We start from the raw sequence: 21,398 nt of genomic DNA, 5'->3' as shown, positions 1-21,398 counted from the left end.
ACATTTTGGGTCAATAAGGATTTACTGACATTCAGGGCCCTTAAATCGATTAAATAAACCCAATCGTGAAAGGTAAACAGTGGGGTTACTGATTACTTGAGGCCATCAGTAATCTGCGGTGGTGGCTACACCTGGAATCCAGAACTGTGGAGGCCAGGCTTGGTGGATCACACAAATGTTCATCTTCTTAGTTCTTTCGGTAAAGTCACGTAGAATGGAAATAATAAAATAATAAAAATAAAACATAATAAAATAATTCTCACGACGTTTCGGCCACAACGCAAGCAGCCGTCCTCATTCTACGTGACTGAATCCCTGCAGTCACTAAAGCTTTAAAACCACACAAATGTTGTGAAACTTTTTTCCCGTGGGGGTCTAAGAGGAAGGAATCTTATACCTTGGCTCGCCAGAAGGCAGTACAGCAAATATGTGGACTCCACCTGTTCCATCTGTATGTGATAGAGTGTGAGAGGGGTCTCACACGTGGGGTTTCTGCGGTACCCCGGTTACCTCCAATATGCAAACACTAATGAATTGGCCGATAACACCTTCATACATAGAGGACCGCAGAGCTTGTAGGGAAGGGGGATTTGACGCAGACTCGTCGCCTGGATGCTGGGTTTCCTGCTCGTCTGTGTTGTTGTTGTTCTGTTGTTCTGACATGCTCTTACTGGACATCTGTGGAAAATAGCTTTATAGCTCATCGGATTCCTCCAATAAAAATAAATATTCTGATTCCTCATCACACCTCTGAGTCATCCTCTCTCTCTACAAGAGTGAGTGAATACTGTGGTGCGGCTTCGCATTACAAGTTGACATGATTATTATTGAAGTAACAACAATCTCGTAGTGCAGCTCATGTGCAGGAGACAATGAGAGACGGCCACGGATTTGGGGAGGCCTTCATCCAGCAGTGGATCATGACAGTATTTTCAAAGTCATGTCTCCTCCTTGCGTGCCTCAATGAGCAATTTGAGTTTTGTTTCTCTGCGTTGGTCAGCCATGATTCGACAATCCTTTGACAGGAAAGCAGACCGTGGATAATTGAGGAATAACGCGATAAAAAGCTAGTTTAATCTCGAAACAACAACAACAATACATTTTTATTTACAGCTTTCGTGACTACAGGGCTTCATATTCTGGCTCTTTCGGTAAAGTCACGTAGAAGGGAAATAATAAAAGAATACAAATATAAAACATTAAAAATGATCACGTTTCGACTGCAACACAAGCAATCATCATCAGGTGTGAAATCCACAGCAAGAAATTTTAAAATTATAAAAAAAATACTTTTCTTGCTGTGGATTTCACACCTGATGACGATTGCTTGTGTTGCAGTCGAAACGTCGTGAGAATTTTTATTGTTTTATATTTGTATTATTTTATTATTTCCCTTCTACGTGACTTTACCGAAAGAGCCAGAATATGAACAACAACAATGTTCTAAAAGGGCGTTATGGTGTGGTGTGCACGGACAACACGATGGTTTGTTCCACGTATCCAATTGCACGACGTTGCTGGTAGCGATAACGGCCTTCCTGCACATGTTTTGTTTTCCTTATTTTTAAATGGCCGTTGCCGTGGCAACGCGAATGCGTTTCCGTGGTAACAGAATTATATAAATTTTTTAATACGGATTTTTTTTTTATTCACTCATATCCATGCGATGCGTCTTAGTTTACTACTCGAGCGGGTTTCATCCGGGCGAATAAATAAAAAGTATTGATTTATGTTTAATTAAAAAAATATGTACTTGTTAAGCCGGAGGTCTCAACGACTGTGTTTTTTTTTAATACAGCCAATCAGCGAGCGAGAAAGGGCAAACACGTGACGTGACCACAAGCCACGCCTCACGTGTGGGGGCGTGGTTTATGCTAATGAGGCAGCACCAAAACATCGGCCACCCCACCCGCGGGCTATCGCAAGCCTCTTGAAGGGGGGATAAATTGCTCACCCAAAGTTAACCAATTCAATCAGGGACAAAGAAAAATGCGTCGCGAACGATAACAATGCATTGTACTGGAATTAATATAATCATTGAAGTCGTGAAACCTATGAGTTACGGCGGAACTACTGCCTTAAAGCTGTTAAAACGAACAACTATGTATCGGTTCACCCCCCCACTCCATCCCACCGTCAGTTGGTTTCGTCTAATTTATGCCGTGACGTCACACTTTAAAGGCCGCATGCATTCATCAGCTGTTCCGTAGAGCCGCGTTGCTGGCAATCCACATGCGTGGGTGACTGCTTTTGTTGTTTATGTTTTTAAAAAAACACCCTACAAATAATCATTGAATTTTAAACAGCCGCCACTAAAGCCTCTACGACGGTTTAAGAAGTGTCGCGCTTGAATCTCGCAGACACGAAGGTGAGAATGAACGCACGTGGCGCGTATGTGTTGTGTTTTACCCGTCTCGCGACCGCTAGTGTTTACGTAACAGTACCGCTGATAACGATGGTGGTGGTGGTGCTTGTAAACAGACGAAGATGTACTCCCATTGGCAGTAAACTAACCCTCCCCCCCACCTCCCCGTGTGTCACTGCCCCACGGCTATAAAGGTGACTTAGTGTGTCCTCTCCGCGCTGATTTGTAACCCAATTACTCCCTTCTCAATTAACTGCTGGGGATCGTATGGGTTTAATGTAGAGTGATAACTCTATCCGGGGTATAAGTGTATATTGCAGAGTTGTAGCCGGCTGCCTGATGTATGTGAGGTTGGCTAACTGCGGAGTGCGACCAGTTCGTGCGGATATAGACAACATCAAATATAATAACTCATTTTGTGTCGACATATTACAAAACAGTCATGTTTTATAGTCCATCGTCAGCCTCATTGGTTTTTCAGACCATTGTAAAGTAAGAATGAGTTTCAGCAAGCAAACTTAGGACTGCTCTCGACTTACTGAGTCTCATCAGCAGTCATTCTTGCGGGGGAGGAGGAGGGGTAGAGAACAGTTAGACATTGTGTTTGTTTCGATTTAAAGCTTTCGTGACTGCAGGGATTCATATTCTTGGTTCTTTCGGTAAAGTCACGTAGAATGGAAATAATAAAAATAAAACAATAAAATAATTCTCACGACGTTTCGGCCACAACGCAAGCAGCCGTCCTCAGGTGGAGAACAGGTCTGTATGTCTTCTCGACAGACCTGTTCTCCACCTGAGGACGGCTGCTTGCGTTGTGGCCGAAACGTCGTGAGAATTATTTTATTATGTTTTATTTTGTATGTCTTCTCGACAGACCTGTTCTCCACCTGAGGACGGCTGCTTGCGTTGTGGCCGAAACGTCGTGAGAATTATTTTATTGTTTTATTTTTATTATTTTATTATTTCCATTCTACGTGACTTTACCGAAAGAACCAAGAAGTACATTCACAGCCTTTGTTAACAATCCACTGCGCGATTGAGACTAGTAAAGTCGTGGGTGTTGCTGCACTTAGCCTAAAGCACCTGTTACACGATTGATATTCACCCAGCCAAGCGCTGTCCAGGCTCGACGCCTGCTTGGCTTTCGAGATGTGATGAGATGGAGCGCATTGTATGTGTACGTAGCGTCTTGTTTTTATGCAATACCCTTGACTGTACTTGGCGAGTGTTCGTGTTTTGATGTCGCAACTTTAAACAGGCCGGCATGAAAAAAAGCGATCCATAATAGATGGCATAAATATAAATGTTGCGTCTCGATTTAAAGCTTTCGTGACTGCAGGGATTCATCTTCTTGGTTCTTTCGGTAAAGTCACGTAGAAGGGAAGTAATAAAATAATAAAAATAAAACCTAATAAAGTACAATTATCACGACGTTTCGGCCACAACGCAAGCAGCCTTCCTCAGGTGAAGAAATTAATTCTTCAGAAGCCGTCCTCAGGTGAAGAAATGCATTCTTCACGTAAGGACGGCTGCTTGCGTTGTGGCCGAAACGTCGTGAGAATTGTATTTTATTATGTTTTATTTTTATTATTTTATTACTTCCCTTCTACGTGACTTTACCGAAAGAACCAAGAAGATTCATATTGCGTCGTTAACCCCGCCACCACCCAACGCAGCCAATTGGTGAGCTTTGTCACGTAAACAGAACTTGCCAATTCGTTGCTAGTGTACAGCAACACTGGTGTGTCGGAGAGCAAAATCCACATTCGCGAAAGCCTACGTGTTAAACTAATTAAAAGCGATTTGAAGTAGTTAGCATTGTTTGCGTCGTGGTCTCGTGAAGTACACAAGTTCGCCGCTTTTTTATATATATAAAATCGTCTAATTCAGCCGTGCCCAATCCACTGCTGGATGAATGCGTCCTCCCCAAGAGCCATCGCCAACAAATCGCCCACCACAAACTTATTTCATCGCTCCATCTCCTCGGCACGCGTTCCCTTGGTGTTAGCGTCGATATATGCATGTTGAACTTCTTTCGCACCGTACGTATACAACCGTGCTAATCGATATGGAAGGCACGTGTCTCCTGTTTTTTGTTGTCGCGCCAATTAAAAGGCACCTGTACGAATATAAGCCAGTGGCAACGTTCATTGTTATTTAACACTCGAAACTAAACCATGTTTTTTATTTGACCAGGTAATGGCCCACCGAGCTATGTAATTATTTTATTTTTCAGAAACGACCTGGCCACAAATGCTAGCTCAACGAAAGTGGCTTATCATCACGTGGACATTTATAGCCGCCAAATAATATACCGAACGCGTGTTTCGAAATGTGAAGGGAAACACCCGGAAGGACCCGAATACCGAGAGACGCGAACTCCAAATACACAGCAGGCGTCAGGGTCGGGATCGAACCCACGACTTCCTCCTGTATACCCGGCGAGAGAGTTAACATCTTCTGTGTATAGTAATAGGTTTTTACCCTTTTAACTGGTACAAAATCTGACACCTTTATACAAGGCATCATGTTTGCAATAACCTCAACACAAGAAGTCAAAATGCAAACAAAAAGAAACAACTCTGATGATGATAATGATATGCACTGTCCATTATCATCATCAGAGTTGTTTCTTTTTGTTTGCATTTTGACTTCTTGTGTTGCCTTGTATAAAGGTGTCAGATTTTTTACCAGTTAAAAGGGTAAAAACCTATTAATATATTTTGCCACTGGTAAAGGAGATCTCATAGTGTACATCTTCTGTGTATTGCCTTGCTTCGAGTGTACGTGCAGTACGCTGGGAGACCTTGTATTTGTGTCGGAAGTCGTTTTAGTAGGCGTAAATAAGGTATGGTAGTGACGTGAATGGAATAGAATTTATATAAATTTCGATTTAAAGCTTTCGTGACTGCAGGAATTCATCTTCTTGGTTATTTCGGTAAAGTCACGTAGAATGGAAATAATAAAATAATAAAAATAAAACATTATAAAATTAAAATTTTTCACGACTTTACCGAAATAACCAAGAAGAAGAATGTATATACTTCGTGTGCATGTGCAGTCGTTGTTTACGAGGCGGCGCTGTCCCTTTAAACGGGGGGCGTGGTCTGCGGCGTGACGCAACGCCGCTCGTTTTAGGCTTCTTGGGTTTCGGTGACGGCACGTGGTCTCTTTGAGGGGTGGGTGGGGGGGAGTGCACATAGAGCCAGGCAATGCCAAACACCGGCGACTCCTCGACTTACGAACGAGGTCTGTTCGTAAGTGGATTTGTTCGTAAGTCCAACTTTTCTCCTGGCGATTCCAAACACGTACGGCGTGTACGCTAAACGCGGGGAATGGCTTTAAAAGTTGTATAATCTCCTATAAATGTAGGTGTTACTGGTTCTTCACGTTCTGCAGATGTTGATGGCACTGGTTCTTCGGTGTTCTGCAGATGTAGATGCCACCATCACCGCCATCTATTGCGTGGCTGTTGAACTTACGACTCTCGGTCCGAACAGGCAACTGGATGATATAAGGCCAGGTTTGTTCGTATCTCTGAAAGTTCGTAAGTCGAATGTTCGTAAGTAGAGGAGTAATTCTAGACACATGCCCGGAAGTTGAAGAATTCTGGGATGACAAATGATAAAAATTGCACAATGCTCGTGGAATACTTTGTGCTTTTCATGGAAATCGGTTTGTGCGTTGAATATAATCGATATGAACTTATGTGAATAGCTCATCACTTGAACTTGAACTTGAAAAGGAAAACAATATAAGTGACGTTTTTAGGGCAATGTCCCTTCGTCTTTGATAGAGTGCTCTTGCCAAAACATTGTAATCCAGCGGTATATTTTTCACAAGCGTGACCCTGTTCATGTGACCCAAACGGTTGAAACTGGTCCAGATAATTTTGGTCTGGAAAGCCAATAGGCTGATAGACTAAGACATATGTGTGGAGACACATATTAGAGTGGTGCTTATATCTGTTTTTTACCCGTGTTTCCAAAGTTGGCTGTACAAAAAAAGCACAAGCTGTTGGCGTTCCACTTAACTATCGGGGCGGTGCAGCATAGAGATGGAGCAATGAAATCTTTGAATGTGCATGTATTAGGTGGCACAGTAGGGGGCACAGGTGGTGCATCTGCCAATCATCTCAGTCGGTCAACCCATGGCACCTGGGTCTGTCCCGTGAACTCCTGCCAGTAGGCATTCGCCACTTCACGTGGCCTTAACGTGCACATAGCCTGGCACAAGCGCTGTAGTGACATCACCACCACTTAGTGGCGAATGACGGTTATTACATATCATGAGGGAGGCGGTGGGGATTTGTGGGGGTTGGTGGGGTGGGGGCTTCATCCAGCAGTGGATTAAGCAAATCTAAGTACGCCTTTTGGCGTCATCTGGTCCAACACCAATGGAGACTAGGCTCTAAGAAAAGCTGTCTTGGGTGTGGACCAATCAACTTCAAGGGCAGTGCATATCATTATCAGAGTTGTTTATTTTTGTTTGCATTTTGACTGCTTGTGTTGTGGTTATTGCAAACATGATGCCTTGTATAAAGGTGTCAGTTTTTGTACCAGTTGAAAGAGTAAAAACCTATTGCTAAATCTAATGATGATTTAATGTAGCCGAAAACAACCCTGAGTTACATTTTGTAAAATATAAAAAGTTGATTGGCACGGGGTTGAACCACTCTGTTTGGAGAACCAAGGAGCGCCACCTGGTGTTGACCTTTCGGTAGTAGATCGGCAACGTTTTTGGCAAGGACCCCTCTCTCCCTCTTATATATGGCTCCTTGTTCGTGGAGAATATAAATAACACGATTAATAAGCAAACAATGCATCTTTCATATGCGGGCAGTTCGCCAGCATTGGCTGAAGCAAGTCTTGACTGCTGACGAGTCATTGAATCTTGAAGCCAGTCCAATTTGTTTGTCTTGAACCAATCCTGCTGAAGCTATGCACTCCCTGAAAGCCGTTTTATCCATGGGCCAAAGCAAAATTGGTACCACCTAGGTAGCAAACCCCTAATTGGTGGCGATGAATTTGTACACCTGAGAGTGAATTTCTTCACAACCCCACTCATTCCAAATGGTTATCACAACAAGCAACTGTTATTGGCCGCTTAAAAAAACTGGAACCACAAATGTTCCGGCACCTCAGGTGGTACCATCCAAGTGAAATAAGTGGTCCGAGCTCATGAACAATTGTGGCTGTTGGGATGGGTAAAAAACAAACTTCAGTCTTTCATGTGGAGGGACACATGTGAGATCGAGGTGTATTTTCCATTTAAAGCTTTCGTGACTGCAGGGATTCATCTTCTTGGTTCTTTCGGTGAAGTCACGTAGAAGGGAAATAATAAAATGATAAAAATAAAACATAATAAAATAATTCTCACGACGTTTCGGCCACAACGCAAACAAGCCATCCTCAGGTGTTTTATTTTTATTATTTTATTATTTTCCTTCTACGTGACTTTACCGAAAGAACCAAGAAGGTGTATTTTCCACTTATCGTGTTATTTATATCCTCCGCAGCGTCGCTCGTGATTATTTTAAGCAATGTTTTAGATGTTCATGGCGAGGTTGGTGGGGTGAGCCGGTGGACGGCTTCAGGAGTGGCCTCATGGCGAACGTCTGAAACGCTACCAGCGAATGATCCGATTCACAACACTGATAACGGAGCACGGCCAACTACGGTAATTATAATGTCAGTGGTGGCTCCATCACAGTGCCGGGGTGGACCCGACCCATCGCCAACGTCGTCATTTCTCTGGTCGACAAAACACCGCTTGATAGAAAGTCAATAAAATACCGCTGAACGGAAATTCGACATTGGTCATCCTCTGGCATATAATGGCTCCTGCCATGGGAATGTGGAATTACCACCATTGATGCACGTCCACCAGCAGAGTGGAGTGTCATGCCAGGTACGCTTGAACAGATGGGGAGACTCTTTACCTTTTAAAATACTGCACCGAGGCATTTAGTGCAGTACTGCACCTTGCTGTATGATGAGAACCTATTACCAGATCTCATCGGATATCGGAAGCCAAGCACAAATTTGAGCCTGAAAAGCTCTTGGATGGGCAACCACCATTTGTAAAATAGGTGTTGTTTTAGGCTGCTGTGCGGCTATGCTGTGAGCAGCAGAGGGCAGTGCTGCAACAAGAAAGATCGAGCGTATGTCTAAGGCCCCCCACTTCTATGCTCCCCGCCTTCAACAACCCGCGCTGACCAGCTTGGACAAGTGTGGTCAAATAGCAACCGGCACGGTGAGGGGAAAGGCCCTCACCCAGCGGTGGATTGGAGAAAGGGCTGCGCGTGTGGGAAGAAAACACATTTCATTTGGCTGTGTTCTATGGGAAAGGCTCATTCAGGTGGTCGGAAACTCAGTGACCCTGAATCCACCTCTATGGTGTTGTCCATCGTGTTTGTTTACAAACGCGTAGCTATGTTCTTTTTCCGGTCTCTGATCCACACTTTGATGGCTGTACCCTCCGTGAGGCTATTTTTGGTTGTGTGTGTGTGCGTATGCATGTGCATTCAGTTTTTAAAGGAAGCGATGAGCAAGTGTTTTTAGCTCGCCGCTTGCAAGCTACGGAGTAATCGTCACGATCTAAGTTGAATTCCAGGCCCGAAGTGAGTTTTCTGTTGCCAATTTGTTTCTTAACCTGGTCTAGTCCTCCATTAGGTTAGCTTAGCCCAAAATTTGTCATTTGTATCAGCCGCACACCAGGCGGCATGGGAGACTGGTGGAAGAATGAACGGGAGAACGCAAACATTGTCGCGAATAAGAATCTCTCATCGAGGATCCCACCACAAGTACAACCACCGCCACCAAGGCATCGGGAAGTTCACTGCCCCCTCCCACAAGCAGCGGGGGGCTGCGTTAAGTCGAATCCGAACCGGCCATGGCAGGTGCAGTCACCTGTTCCAGAAATGGAAAATAAAATAGCGGGCAAAATGCAACTGCAGAGCACCGCAACAGACTGTGGATACGCATCAATATACAGGGCCATCGGGGATGTGCGTCCCGGGGCAAATACCACCACGTGGACCTGGCCGACGCCTTCAAACTAAACCGGAAGTATTACATCTGACACCGTGATGTCAAACGGTTGGGCCCCCCAAAAAGCAGGGCCCGGGGCGTTCGCCCAGATCCGCCGCACCCCAGGGACGGCTCAGTCAATATATTTTAAAATATTTGTCTTATTTTTTACATAGCGTCATTGATATTGCATTGCATCTCAAAACCCTGCAGAATTTTAAAAGCACGTAGTCTTCGCACAGCGGCGCAGGAAACCTCAGAGGAGCGGAAAGGCAGTCCTAACCGGTCCTGGCAATTGGCCATCTCATGTCCACTTGGAGCATTTCTGAAGGGCACGAGTGGCGCACACTCGCTGTCCTTTGAAGCCAGCAGCGGGATTTACAACATAGACATTAATTTATAGCTGCTGCTCAATTCAAAGCCACGCGATATGGAGAAAGAGAGAGAGCAGAGTGCGTGATGTGGTGGATCTTGAACGTGAGCTCTGAGGATATGGGATGAAGACCGGTTAGATTACGTTCCGTGCCAGCCAGAATTGGAACTCGTGAACAACACTAGACCCGCCACGGTATCCGTGGATTTTCAGGTCGGACTTAGTTTGCCACCGCTTTAGCAGACCAAACCCGGCACGTAGATCTCACTTCCTCATAACTGCGGTGTATTTGTAATAAAGTACAACACAATTCCAGTACCAGATCTCGAGTCAAACCCGGATGGGTGAAAACTCGACATGAGTGTGAGGTTTTGAGACATTGGCAGAGGGTGTAATGCGTGCTGGCCGCAGTACCGATTTACACTACGTGCCATGCCAGGCTCAATAAGCGCTCGCAAACAACAAGACTTGGCCGGCGCGGTGTGTGCGAGTTTCTCAGGTCGGGCTGTGCTGTGCCTCGGTTGGCAGCAGAGCTCTAAATCTGTATCGTAATTTTAAAAGTGGTGTCCGTTACCTTTATCAGATAGGTCAGGGTACTGTGGCAGTTTGCTCTAGAGGCTGAAGTAAGATTTCATAAGAGAAAATCACGTTCAGAAGTTATGGTCAATGGTGCCTCGGTGGCTCAGGGGATCAGAAGACTTTACCAGCATTTGCTGAGATCCTGGATTCAGCTCGGGGTCTCGCCAGTGATTGGTTACATTCTGTGTACGCCTGAAATCTGCATCTGAAATCATGGAAGTGCCCCATTTGTTAACTGCATATGGACTGATAGTGGTGATGGTGGTGATAGTTGTGTTGATGATGATGGTGGTCATGGTGATGATGATGATGGTGGTGGTGATCTCAGACGGAGTTGAGCGCGCTAACCACTGCGCCACCCGTCAGATTGCGACCGCCGCTGCCCACACGTCCATCCCGGCGGCTGCAGCTTGTCCCGTGCAGACGCGGCGATGCTGCGGGACGAGCCGGGAGACTCTGCCGCAGTGTCCGAGGACGGGGAGATGGAGTCCCCCAGCGGAGGATCCGCCAGCGGCAGCCCTCCAGGTGAGGGCGACGCAGCGTCCACCGTGAGCACACGCCTCGAGGCTGTGGGGTTGGCATGAGGCCGTGGGGTCAGCGTGGAGGCCGTGGGGGTCAGCGTCGAGGTCGTGAGTACGTGTCGAGGCATTTGGGCCTTCGGGCTTGTGTTCAGCAACTCTGTTGAAAAATGTTATAATAATCCCACCCCCCTGACCCCTCTAACCCCTTATCCCATCTCGCAACTGCCGGCGTGGCACAGAGAGCCCTCCCGGCCTGGTGTCCCCCGATGTGCACACGGCCACCCGGAGCCTGGAGCAGATGATCCTGGCGCACGAGATCGCGCTCGACCCCGACTTCAGCCTCCAGCGCCACACCCCTCCCGACGGGAGGTGATTTTGCCAGCACGAGTGTCGGCCACAGGGATTTTGCATGCAGTGTGCCTCTCGTTTAAATGTCCCCGGATCTCAAAGCACCTTGCATCACGTCTCGCCTCAATCATTCCAATGCCCTGCTGGTTTAAACAAAAAAAAAATTAGTTTACGGTTAGTGGCTGATCCTAAAGGGGTGCAGGGTGGGGGGGTAATGGGGTAATGAGAACAACCCCCATCCCTCCCTTTTCCCCCTTTGAGCCCCTGAGCATTGATATTTACCATGATAAAGAAATGGAATGTATGTTGTTAGAATGTTGAGCCCCTATTTTTTAAACAATCCTAATCTTGTGCCCCGCCCGCCACTCTGGGGAGATTCTAGATTGGCCTCCGGGTGTTCACAGCGAACATCACTGACCTATAACTATTCTCTCCGGTCAATTTGAATAAAACACCAAAGTTTTGGGTCTCAAAATGGGGTGGGGCAGGTGATCACTCCCATAACCCCCCCCCCCCATAACCCCCCCCCCCCCTTGCCCCCACCTCTGACGAGCACCTCTGCTATTTTCCAGCCTTGAGAAAGCAGTGACGGAAGCGATGCACAAGGCATTCTGGGACATCCTGGAGACGGAGCTGTTGACAGATCCCCCAGAATTCAGCGGGGCGCTGCGTCTCATGGGGGAAATCCAGGAGGTGAGTCGTCCGAGAGTTGTCATTTCCCTTCTCGCCCGAGTCGTCGCTGCGTTTTTTGATGGCCGCGACAACTGTCCCCGCGGGTTTGGGGACACAAATGCGGTCTAAGGTACCACGAACTCTCGCACCCTGACCTCTGACCCGAGATTGAAAACGGATTTCTTTTAGAACTGCTTTTTGTGTTAAGTTCGTTGTTCTTTCCCCCCCCCCCGCACCTCCAATAAGGATGGTTGGCTACGTACGGTGCCAAAGAAGTTCAACACACTAACGCACATGGCTTAACCCTAAAGCCTACTCGTAATCCATGCTGTTGCCGCTGCCGACTGTCGCCGCGATGCTGCGGCTGACGATCTTGGTGCCATAACGACAACTGTCTCGCCCTCCTTCTCCGCCGCTCCCACGGCACCTGCACCAACTCCCCGGCGCCGGCTCCTAGACGCTGCTGTCCCTGCTGCCGAGCCCGACCCGGCGCTCGCTGCTGCCGGAGTCGCTCGATGCCGGACTGCTGACGCAGCAGGCGAAGGCGGGGACGCTAGACGTGGTGGAGGTGGGCGGCTCAGTGGTGCGCACGATGGCAATGCTGTGCGCGCCCATGCGCGACGCCGACGTGCGAGCGCTGGCACGGCTGGCGGAGGACGCCGCCGGTGATAAAGGCCGCAAAGACGTCAAGCTGGCGGTGTCGCTGTACCGGTGCGTGCGATCGAGTGTGTGCGTGTAGGTTGCCTCGAATGAGTACCTGGCGCAGTGTGCAGTGAACATTGCCACGAGGAAGACAAAAGCGGCCGGGCGTGGTGCTGGCCACCCACCCCCTTGGGTGCCGTGCCTCCCTTTGTAGCTACTCGCTAACAGCACTTGCCTATATTAAAAAAAAAGACGTGCGATCAGAAACTCGTCCAGAATGCATTCCCTTGGTGAACCCAAGTTGGCCACACGTGCATGGCACATGGTTTGAGTGTCAGCTAGGCACACGGTGCATCACGGTATGAGTATCAAAGCATCTGTCGTCTCCCTCCGTGTGTCTGTCCCTGTGCATCTGTCTTGTCTCTGCCTCTCTCTGTCTCTCTCTCCATCCCCCGGGTTCTCTTCCTTCCAGCGAAATCTTCCGAGTGCTGGACCTCATGAAGCAGGACTACGCCAACTTCTCCATCCGCTGCGTGCGCCCGTGGCTGCAGGCCGACGCGGGCCGCTACGAGCAGTCTCAGTTCGACCGCTTCCTGCGCGCTGAGCCCAGTGAGTGGCACGGCATGGCGATGCACGGCGCTTGTCCCCCGTCGTTTATAACGCAGCAGCGCAAGCCGTCCGGGCCCAGCTTGTTCGGCGGTAGAACGAGCAGCTCGCAACCCGTCTGGGTGTTTCCGCTGTGGGCGTAGTCGGGGGTTTTTCATATCTCACTCGATATTTTGCACGTAAGTACAAACGTTGAACTCTTAATCGCTTTCAACACGCCGCTGCCGCTGGTGGAAGGGCGTCCGCTAGAGATAGCGGCATTTCGCTTACTCTGGCCTGCTCTTGTATGCTGGCCAGGCATCTCAGAAGATGTGGGAGTAGCCTACAGCTGAATGACGAACGTACGTACATATGTTGAACTTCTTTCGCACCGTACCTAGCCAACCGTGCTAATCGGAGGTGCGGGGGAAGGACAACAAACTAAACACGAAACACTGCTCAGGCAGGCTTGGAGTAGGGATGAATGGAGTAGAGAACGACCACTAGAGTGCAAGGAACGCCCGTCCAGAGTAATTCTAAAGGATACCGGCAATTTTGCGAGTTCAAATCCTGGTTGTGGGGTGTTGGGGGTTTGACTCTGCCAATCAACCCTTCTTTTGGTGGCAATATAAGGAGCGCCAGTCTGTCTGGAGTGAGTCAACAATGGTTGACTTGCTATTTATACCCCCCCCCCCCCATAGGAATGTGGAATTTCCTCCACGATCTCAGGATTGTAAACATTGGATGAATGTAGGTAGACAAATCTAATAAAATACAAAATTACATATTATTATTTATTTTATTTTATTTTTCTACCTACGTGACTTTACCGAAAGAACCAAAGTGGATGGATTCCTGCAGTCACGAAAGCTTCAAATCAAGATTGGATGAATGCCTCAACAAACGTTCAGCAGCAAATTGACCTGACTTAGACTCGTGTGTATTGTCTAGTTAATGCAACGCACGTGTGCGTGCGTGCGTTGTGCTACGAAACCGGCGAACTAAGTTCGATTTCCGCTCACGGCAAACGCCAGTGGCAATTATCTGAAATGGTCCTAGGCCTCCCTTAGGTCGGCTCAGTCTCAAAATGAGTACCTGGTCCGATTTGTGTAAACATCGCCACTCGAGCGTGGCGCTGTGCCGCCCACCCCCTCGTGTGCCCCACACGGTTGGCTACATGCCCGGTGGAGAGAAGTTCAACATAATACATACATACGTGCCTTGATAGGTTCTCGCTAATACCACTTGCCCAAAAAAAATCTGTCAAGTCTATGCAGGAGATCTTTGTGTGTGCCCACACGCATCTCCTTACGCATGTGCCCACGTGTGTGTGTGTGTGCGCACGTAGACGCGCTGGAGCTCACGCGGCGCTGGCTGGAGGCAGCCGTGAGCCACACGCCGTCGCGCGCCAGCGTCTTCACACCCGGTGCCACTGCCCGCACCCCAGGGGTCGTGACCCCCGTGCTCGATCCCTCGGTCGTGCTGAGCCAGGCCTTCCTCGACCTGCTCGCCTGGGAGCCAGGCGAGCCCTACCCAGAGGTGCGTGCGTGCGTGCCGGGGAGTGGGAGAGCGTCAGTGGAGTGTCTTGCGCACAGTGATACGATCCCGGCGACCCCAGTTCCTTTGCCCCCTTACGACCAACAAGAGTGGCGAATGTCTGAACCGGTCCTGGGCCTTCTCTAGGTTGACTCGGCCCTAAATGAGTACCTGGAGTGGTCTGTAAACATCAGCACTTGAGAGCCAATGGTGGTCAGGCGTGGTCATGGCCCTTATACGTGTTCGCCATACTGGTCGAGATAACCGCTCTTTATAGCACTTGCCCTTAACGGTTGTGTGGGCTACATGGCGGGGGTGGTATCTTTGCCTGTGTACATGTACGCGTGTGCTTGTGTGGTGGTGGTGATGGTAATGGGGGGGGGGGGGGGGTGGTGGTGCAGTGGTTAACGCGCTGTGCGATGAACCCGGCGACCCAAGTGCGATTCCCGTTCATGGCCAATATTGGCGACGAATATCTGTACTGGTCCTGGACTTTCCCTAGGTCGACTCGGCCTCAAATTAGTACCCGGCGCGATGTGTAAACATCGCCACCAGGGAGACAAAGGCGGCCGAGCATGGTGCTGGCCACCCATCCCCTCGTGTGCCGTGCCAGACTTCATAGGTGCTCGGTAACCGCACTTACCCCAACAGTCTATTCAGGCTATACGGGGGATCTTTATCTTTGGTGGTGTCAGTGGTTGCCTCGGCGGTGGCGGCGGATCGCGGGCGCCTTCCAGTCGGTGCTCGCGAACTGCACTTGACCCAACAGTCTGTTAACGCTATACAGGGGATCTTTCTCTTTGGTGGTGGCGGTGGTGGCGGTGGCGGCGGCGGCGGGTAGACGGTGGCGGCGGACCGCGGGCGCCTGGAGGAGGCGGCTGGGCACGTGCGGCGCCTGCGGGTGCAGGCGAGCGTGCTGCTGGTGCTGTGTGGCGGCTGGGCGCGCGAGCTGCTGCGCGGGCAGCAGGCGTTCCTCGCTCACGCCAAGCACGTGGTGGACGCGCTCACGCAGGGAGCCTGCCACCCGTACGAGACGCACTGCCCGCACCGCCGTCGCGATTACGCCAACTCCGTCTCTCTCTTTCTCACGTTCTTGTTGCCGTGCTCGATTCGAGAATGTACACCTTCGGCGGCCTTGTTTGTTGCTGGCCGCTTGCTATTTTGGCCCCTGTGCCTCAGTTGCTGTGATTTAATAACAATTCTAGATTTGAAGCTTTCGTGACTGTAAGGATTCATACTCTTAGTTTTTTCGGTGAAGTCACGTAGGTAAAAAATGAAATTAAAATTAATAAAAGCTGTGACGGTCCCACCTGATGACGGAGACTTGTGTTGCCTCCGAAACGTCGTGAATTTTATTATTTTATTTTTATAAATTTTAATTTCATATTTAATAACAAAACATCTGCTGATGTCTCCTCGCTCCCGTGCGTCTCCCCCCGCCCCCCCCCCCCCCATCCGTACGTCTCTCTGCTCGTGTCTCAGCCCGGCCATGCTAGCCGAGGCGCTGGGTGCCGTGTCGGAGCAGCTCGACGTCGATCTGTGCCGCCTGGCCGAGCAGCGAGGCCTCCACGAGACCCCCGCGGCGGCACGCGCCGCCCTGTGTGGCCAGATCCGGGACCTGTGCAAGCCCGGAAACCCAGTCGCGTCACTCGTGGGTGCGTGGGCACGTGGGCACGTGTGCGTTTGTGTGCGCTAGCCTAGTGACAGCAGTGCAGGGACGGTACGGTGGTGGAAAGAGCCGCCACCCCCCCCCCCCCCCCCCGTATTTTCCCATAATTCTCCTTTCCTACAGAGCCACCCCCTCTTCTGTCAGCGCTAATAGTCACGTGACCCAGGCCTGCCGACCAATTGGCTGGTGACATTGTCAAGTCAAATTCCGCCCGCCCAAGTGCGTGCATCTTTACCCCCTCGGGCATTAAATTCACCTAATCATATGAATCCGTTCCCTGAGGCTACATTAGCGAGCACTTGGAACAGAAAGTTACAAAGGGCATTTGTCTCATCAGCCCGGCCTGCGTCCGTCTGCAGCACGGTAGTTCATGTTCGGTGGGTCGTGTGTGTGTGTGACCAGCACAGGCGCACACTTGGGAAGGATTGAATTGTATTCAACACAAATCTCTTGTCTGTTCACACACTCGTGAAATAATCGCCATTAATCCGTTTGGACGTTTCTGTAACTTACTTTTAGTATGAAGGTTTTTTTAAAGTAATTTGAGCCAATTTTTATTCGAGGAAATACATCCTATTTTATATGTATTCATGTTTTTTTGCAGTATCTTTGATTCATTCTGTAATGTAATGTCTTGCTGTCCGCTTCATTGTTCTACCTATTCTTACTGTACATTGCTTTTCGCATTTTGGTGACCCAGTGTTTCACGTACAACTGAAGCTGTCCTTGTCTCTTGCCTCTTGCATTCTCATCTGGTTTTACAAGATAAACTTTACACTTAAACTAATGATTACACGCGTATTTGAAACACTTAAATGTTAATGCTGCCTTCCTTAAAAACCAACGTCCCATTGGTTCATGTTTGGATTCAGTTCATGGGCGCCACGGTGGCAAGATGTTAAATACTTGCCTTGGTATACAAGAGGTCGTGGATTCAATCCCGAGCCTAATGTCTGCTGAATATTTGGCATCTGCATGTTGTCCTCGTGTTCGCGTGGATTTTTCTCCGGATCCTCCGGCTTTTCCCTCCACGTTTAGAGTATGTGGCCGTCAATAAATGTCCACATGATAAGCCACTTCATTGAGCTTTCATTTTGTGACAGCCAGGTCACTTCTGAAAAGAGCTATGCAGCTCGGTGGGGCCGTTACCTGGTGAACTAAAAAATAGTTTATAGTTTTAATTTATCCACCACAGCTGTTGACGAGGGACCGTGTTTTTTTCTTCTTGGTTCTTTCGGTAAAGTCACGTAGAAGGGAAGTAATAAAATAATAAAAATTAAACATAATAAAATCAAATAATTCTCACGACGTTTTATTTTTATTATTTTAATACTTCCCTTCTACGTGACTTTACCGAAAGAACCAAGAAGATGAATCCCTGCGGTCACGAAAGCTTTAAATCGAAATTTGACCGTGTTTTTGTTGCGTGTGCTCTGCCCGGCCGCCCCCCCCCCTCCCCCACCGTCTCAGCGAGCCGCGTGAACGACTACCTGAAAGGGGTTGTGGAAGGACGGTCGTCCATTTCGATGCCAGGAGGACTTGCGCCCGTGGGGCCGGAGCTGGAAAACGTGGCTATGAAGTAAAATTCACTTTCCTTTAATCACATTCTCTCCTCACAATCATTAAAAAAAATCTGTTCCCCTTGTTACTACAGACCGGGTTCTAATACAATGCGGATGTTAAAACAGTGTTTGTGAACTTCCAGTTGAGAGCACTAGATAATCTGAAAGAAGCCTCATGTTGGCATTGTGAGCCTCGTGAACCACAAATGAAATAAGGATAATAAAAGGAGCTTTTGTCTGGCTTGATGAGAATTGGGGATTAACACTGAAACCCTAACAATCCCAAAGCAACCTTATTCTGACCCTATATTTACTGGTGACATTGTCATTGCATGGACTCTTAATAAATAGAAATTGTTACTCTTAGAAATACTTCCGCTGAACCATTGCCATATCTCTTTTTCCCCATTGCCCATTCGCCGTTGCAGGTATGCCCGCCTGGTGATACACAACCGCAACGTCTTCGGAACCCACTACTTGCGCATCCTCTGTGGGCTCATCGTGTCACCGGCGCAGGCAGGCCTGCCAGGCAAGGCCTAGGCTTCCCCCGTCAGTCTCCACGACAAACTCCCCCTTCTCCCTTGCCCAGAGGTCGCAATCGGGTACCCGATACCCGTAACCTACCCGATATCCGACGACCCGTACCCGGCCGGGTACGGGTACCCGTTTGCGACCCTGGTGCGGCCGGGTACGGGTAGGCCGTGAGTCACTGGTGAGTCACCGTTTGTCACTCATTTCCCAACGTCTTGTCTCTTCTCACAATTCAAGTTCCTAGAATCAACCCACCCGCGCCTGCAACATGGCTTCATCCCAGAGGTCGCAATCGGGTACCCGTACCCTACCCGATACCCGGCAGGGTACGGGTAGCCGGGTATTGGGTAGGGTACGGGTACGGGTACCCGTTTGCGACCCTGGTGCGGCCGGGTACGGGTACGGGTAAGGACTCAAAACCCGTTTGCGACCTCTGCCCTTGCCCCCTCAAAGTTAAAGACTTAATCAGGACAAGGCGGTTGACTTGCTTGTCGTCTGATTGGTCAATAGGGCGCCATACAAATTGTTTCGATTTAAAGCTTTCGTGACTGCAGGGATTCATTTTCTTGGTTCTTTCGGTAAAGTCACGTAGAAGGGAAATAATAAAGTAATAAAAATAAAACATAATAAAATAATTCTCACGACTTTCCGACAGACCTGTTCTTCACCTGAGGGACGGCTGCTTGCGTTGTGGCCGAAACGTCGTGAGAATTATTTTATTATGTTTTATTTTTATTACTTTATTATTTCCCTTCTACGTGACTTTACCGAAAGAACCAAGAATATACAAATTGTTGATCTGGGTCATGTGACTGGCGGTGCTGATGGAAAGGGGCAGCTCGAGAAAAGGGGAAATATGGGAGAATGTAGGGGGCTTTTCACACCGCCGTAGCGTTAATATTATTCTATAGTTTTCGATTTGGAAACGTTGGTATATATATATTAAACTTTGAATTACAATTTGAAAAAGAAAAAAATATATATAGATACAAAAACTATGCATTTACGTTATGAAAATCTTTATTAAGCAAAAGAAGTGCATTTTTTTTTTACTAAAATGCTTTTTTAACTTTGAACAAAAAGGTAAAAAAAATGGTGCAAAAATTATAAAACACAGTTCACTGCCTGTAGTTACTGAAGATTTTTAAGGCTTTCAAGTCACCATGGTAAAGTGGTGGGGGGAGGGGGGCATTTTTGTGGTGCAAAGACTTCCGTAATCCAATCCCGTCTCATCAGAGCCAGTGGTGGAAATTCCACTTTCTATATGGAATGTACAATCTATACTATTATTTTGGCATGAGATGATGTTGATGATGGTTATAATCAGGCTACCAAATGTCTAACCCTTCTCCATGAAGTCTGTCCCGCTTCCGCTCACCCAATAATATTTTTCAAAAATTGGGGTTTATCGCCGGTTTTAAATACTCTGGCTTCACGGTCAACTCCTTATACAGGGACTCCTCTGGTTACGAACATTCGACTCACGAACTTTCAGAGATACAAACCTGTCCGTGTGTCCAGTTGCCTGTTCGGACCGAGAGTCGAAAGTTCAACCGCCGCGCAATAGATGGTGGTGGCGACATCTACATCTGCAGAACGTGAAGAACCAGTGGCATCTACATCTGCAGGAGATTTTACAACTTTTAAAGCCATTCCCCGTGTTTAGTGTACACGCCGTACACCGTGTTTGTAATCGACGGGAGTAGAGTTGGGCTTGCGAACAAATCGACTTGCGAGCAGACCTAGAACCTAACTCGTTCGTAAGTAAGAGGAGTCCCTGTCTCGACAAAGGGGTGGCGCTAGGTCGCTCTGTAAGCTGCTACCTGTGTAGTGGACAGGGCCTGCGATGACCAGCAGTAGGCGGAGCCGATATCAGAAAGTGGGCGTGGCTCTGCAAAAGTGGGCGGGGTCTGCTAAAAATGGGCGCGGTCGTGTAAATGGGCGTGGTCTACAAAAAAGTGGGCGGGTCCCTGTGACTGGACGGGGCCCTATAAACGTGGGTTTTGCCATCTTGCAGGTTTGAACACGGGGTGCGATTAAAACAATTTTTGCCAGGTAAATTTGTTAGAGCGAGAATAGATTTTGAAATGTTAAGCTTCTGAATGGCAGTCAGAGTATTCTGACCACGGAGCGTCCAGGCCGATATATATATACTCCCCCTCACCCCACTTTGCCCCAGATATAACAGGACCCTGCGGGGTGGGCTGGTAGGAATAATACTAATACCGGTACAGGGATATCGACCGCACACACACGCGCACACACACACGCACATACACGTACACACGCACACACACACACGCACACACACCGCACGCACGCACACACACACACACGTACACACACATGCACGCACGCACACGTAATGAAGTTGTGTTGCTACGCTTCCAGTTCGCCCTGAATAACGATCCGAAGCCCAATAGCGCCTATTCATCACGCCGCTCGAGTGGGCCGGACACGCACACACGCACGCACACACACGCACACAGTCACACATATACACACACGCACGCACACACGCACACACAGACACGCACACACACGCGCATACACACGCGCACGCACGCAAACACACACGCACACACACGCGCATACACACGCACACACACGCACACACATACACACGCGCACACACGCGCACACACACACACGCACCTCTCACCTGCAAGGCAGCGGTCGCCGCTTCTCCTCCCACATCTCTCGTCGCGGCAGCTGTAACGATGGTGCAAGTTTGTTTTTATCATCAATTCCTCCTCCACCCCTCCCCGCCACTGTTCACCCACCAGAATAAATGAGTTCGCCCATAGTCAGTCGATCAAAAAGTTTCGCCGTGAGGCGCCGGAAGCGACGGCCATCTTGTTTCATTCACATCGCAGGGGGAGCGGGCGGCCATCTTGTCGGACAGGGTCATGCCAAGTGTTTGCAGTAGGGGGCGATGTTGATACACGGACGGACGGACGGACGGACGGACGATATAATCTATT

The 21,398-nt window shown here is 48.7% G+C and overlaps 1 protein-coding gene across 1 annotated transcript; it reads left to right on the top strand.

Annotated features, from left to right (window-relative positions):
- The first annotated feature begins 2,189 nt into the window (after window positions 1-2,189).
- Window positions 2,190-20,561, top strand: LOC144942311 (T-complex protein 11-like protein 1). Its single transcript, XM_078869095.1, has 11 exons — window positions 2,190-2,368; window positions 10,715-10,873; window positions 11,109-11,238; window positions 11,790-11,910; window positions 12,347-12,600; window positions 13,004-13,140; window positions 14,465-14,655; window positions 15,494-15,678; window positions 16,135-16,307; window positions 17,792-17,900; window positions 18,312-20,561. The coding sequence occupies exons 2-11, from the start codon at window positions 10,780-10,782 to the stop codon at window positions 18,421-18,423; spliced, it is 1,506 nt and encodes a 501-aa protein (XP_078725221.1). The 5' UTR covers window positions 2,190-2,368; window positions 10,715-10,779; the 3' UTR covers window positions 18,424-20,561.
- The last annotated feature ends 837 nt before the right edge of the window (window positions 20,562-21,398 follow it).

This window comes from Lampetra fluviatilis, chromosome 27 (genome assembly GCF_964198595.1).
Source record: "Lampetra fluviatilis chromosome 27, kcLamFluv1.1, whole genome shotgun sequence".
Taxonomy (NCBI): Eukaryota; Metazoa; Chordata; class Hyperoartia; order Petromyzontiformes; family Petromyzontidae; genus Lampetra; species Lampetra fluviatilis.
This window is presented reverse-complemented; position numbering and strand designations above follow the sequence as displayed.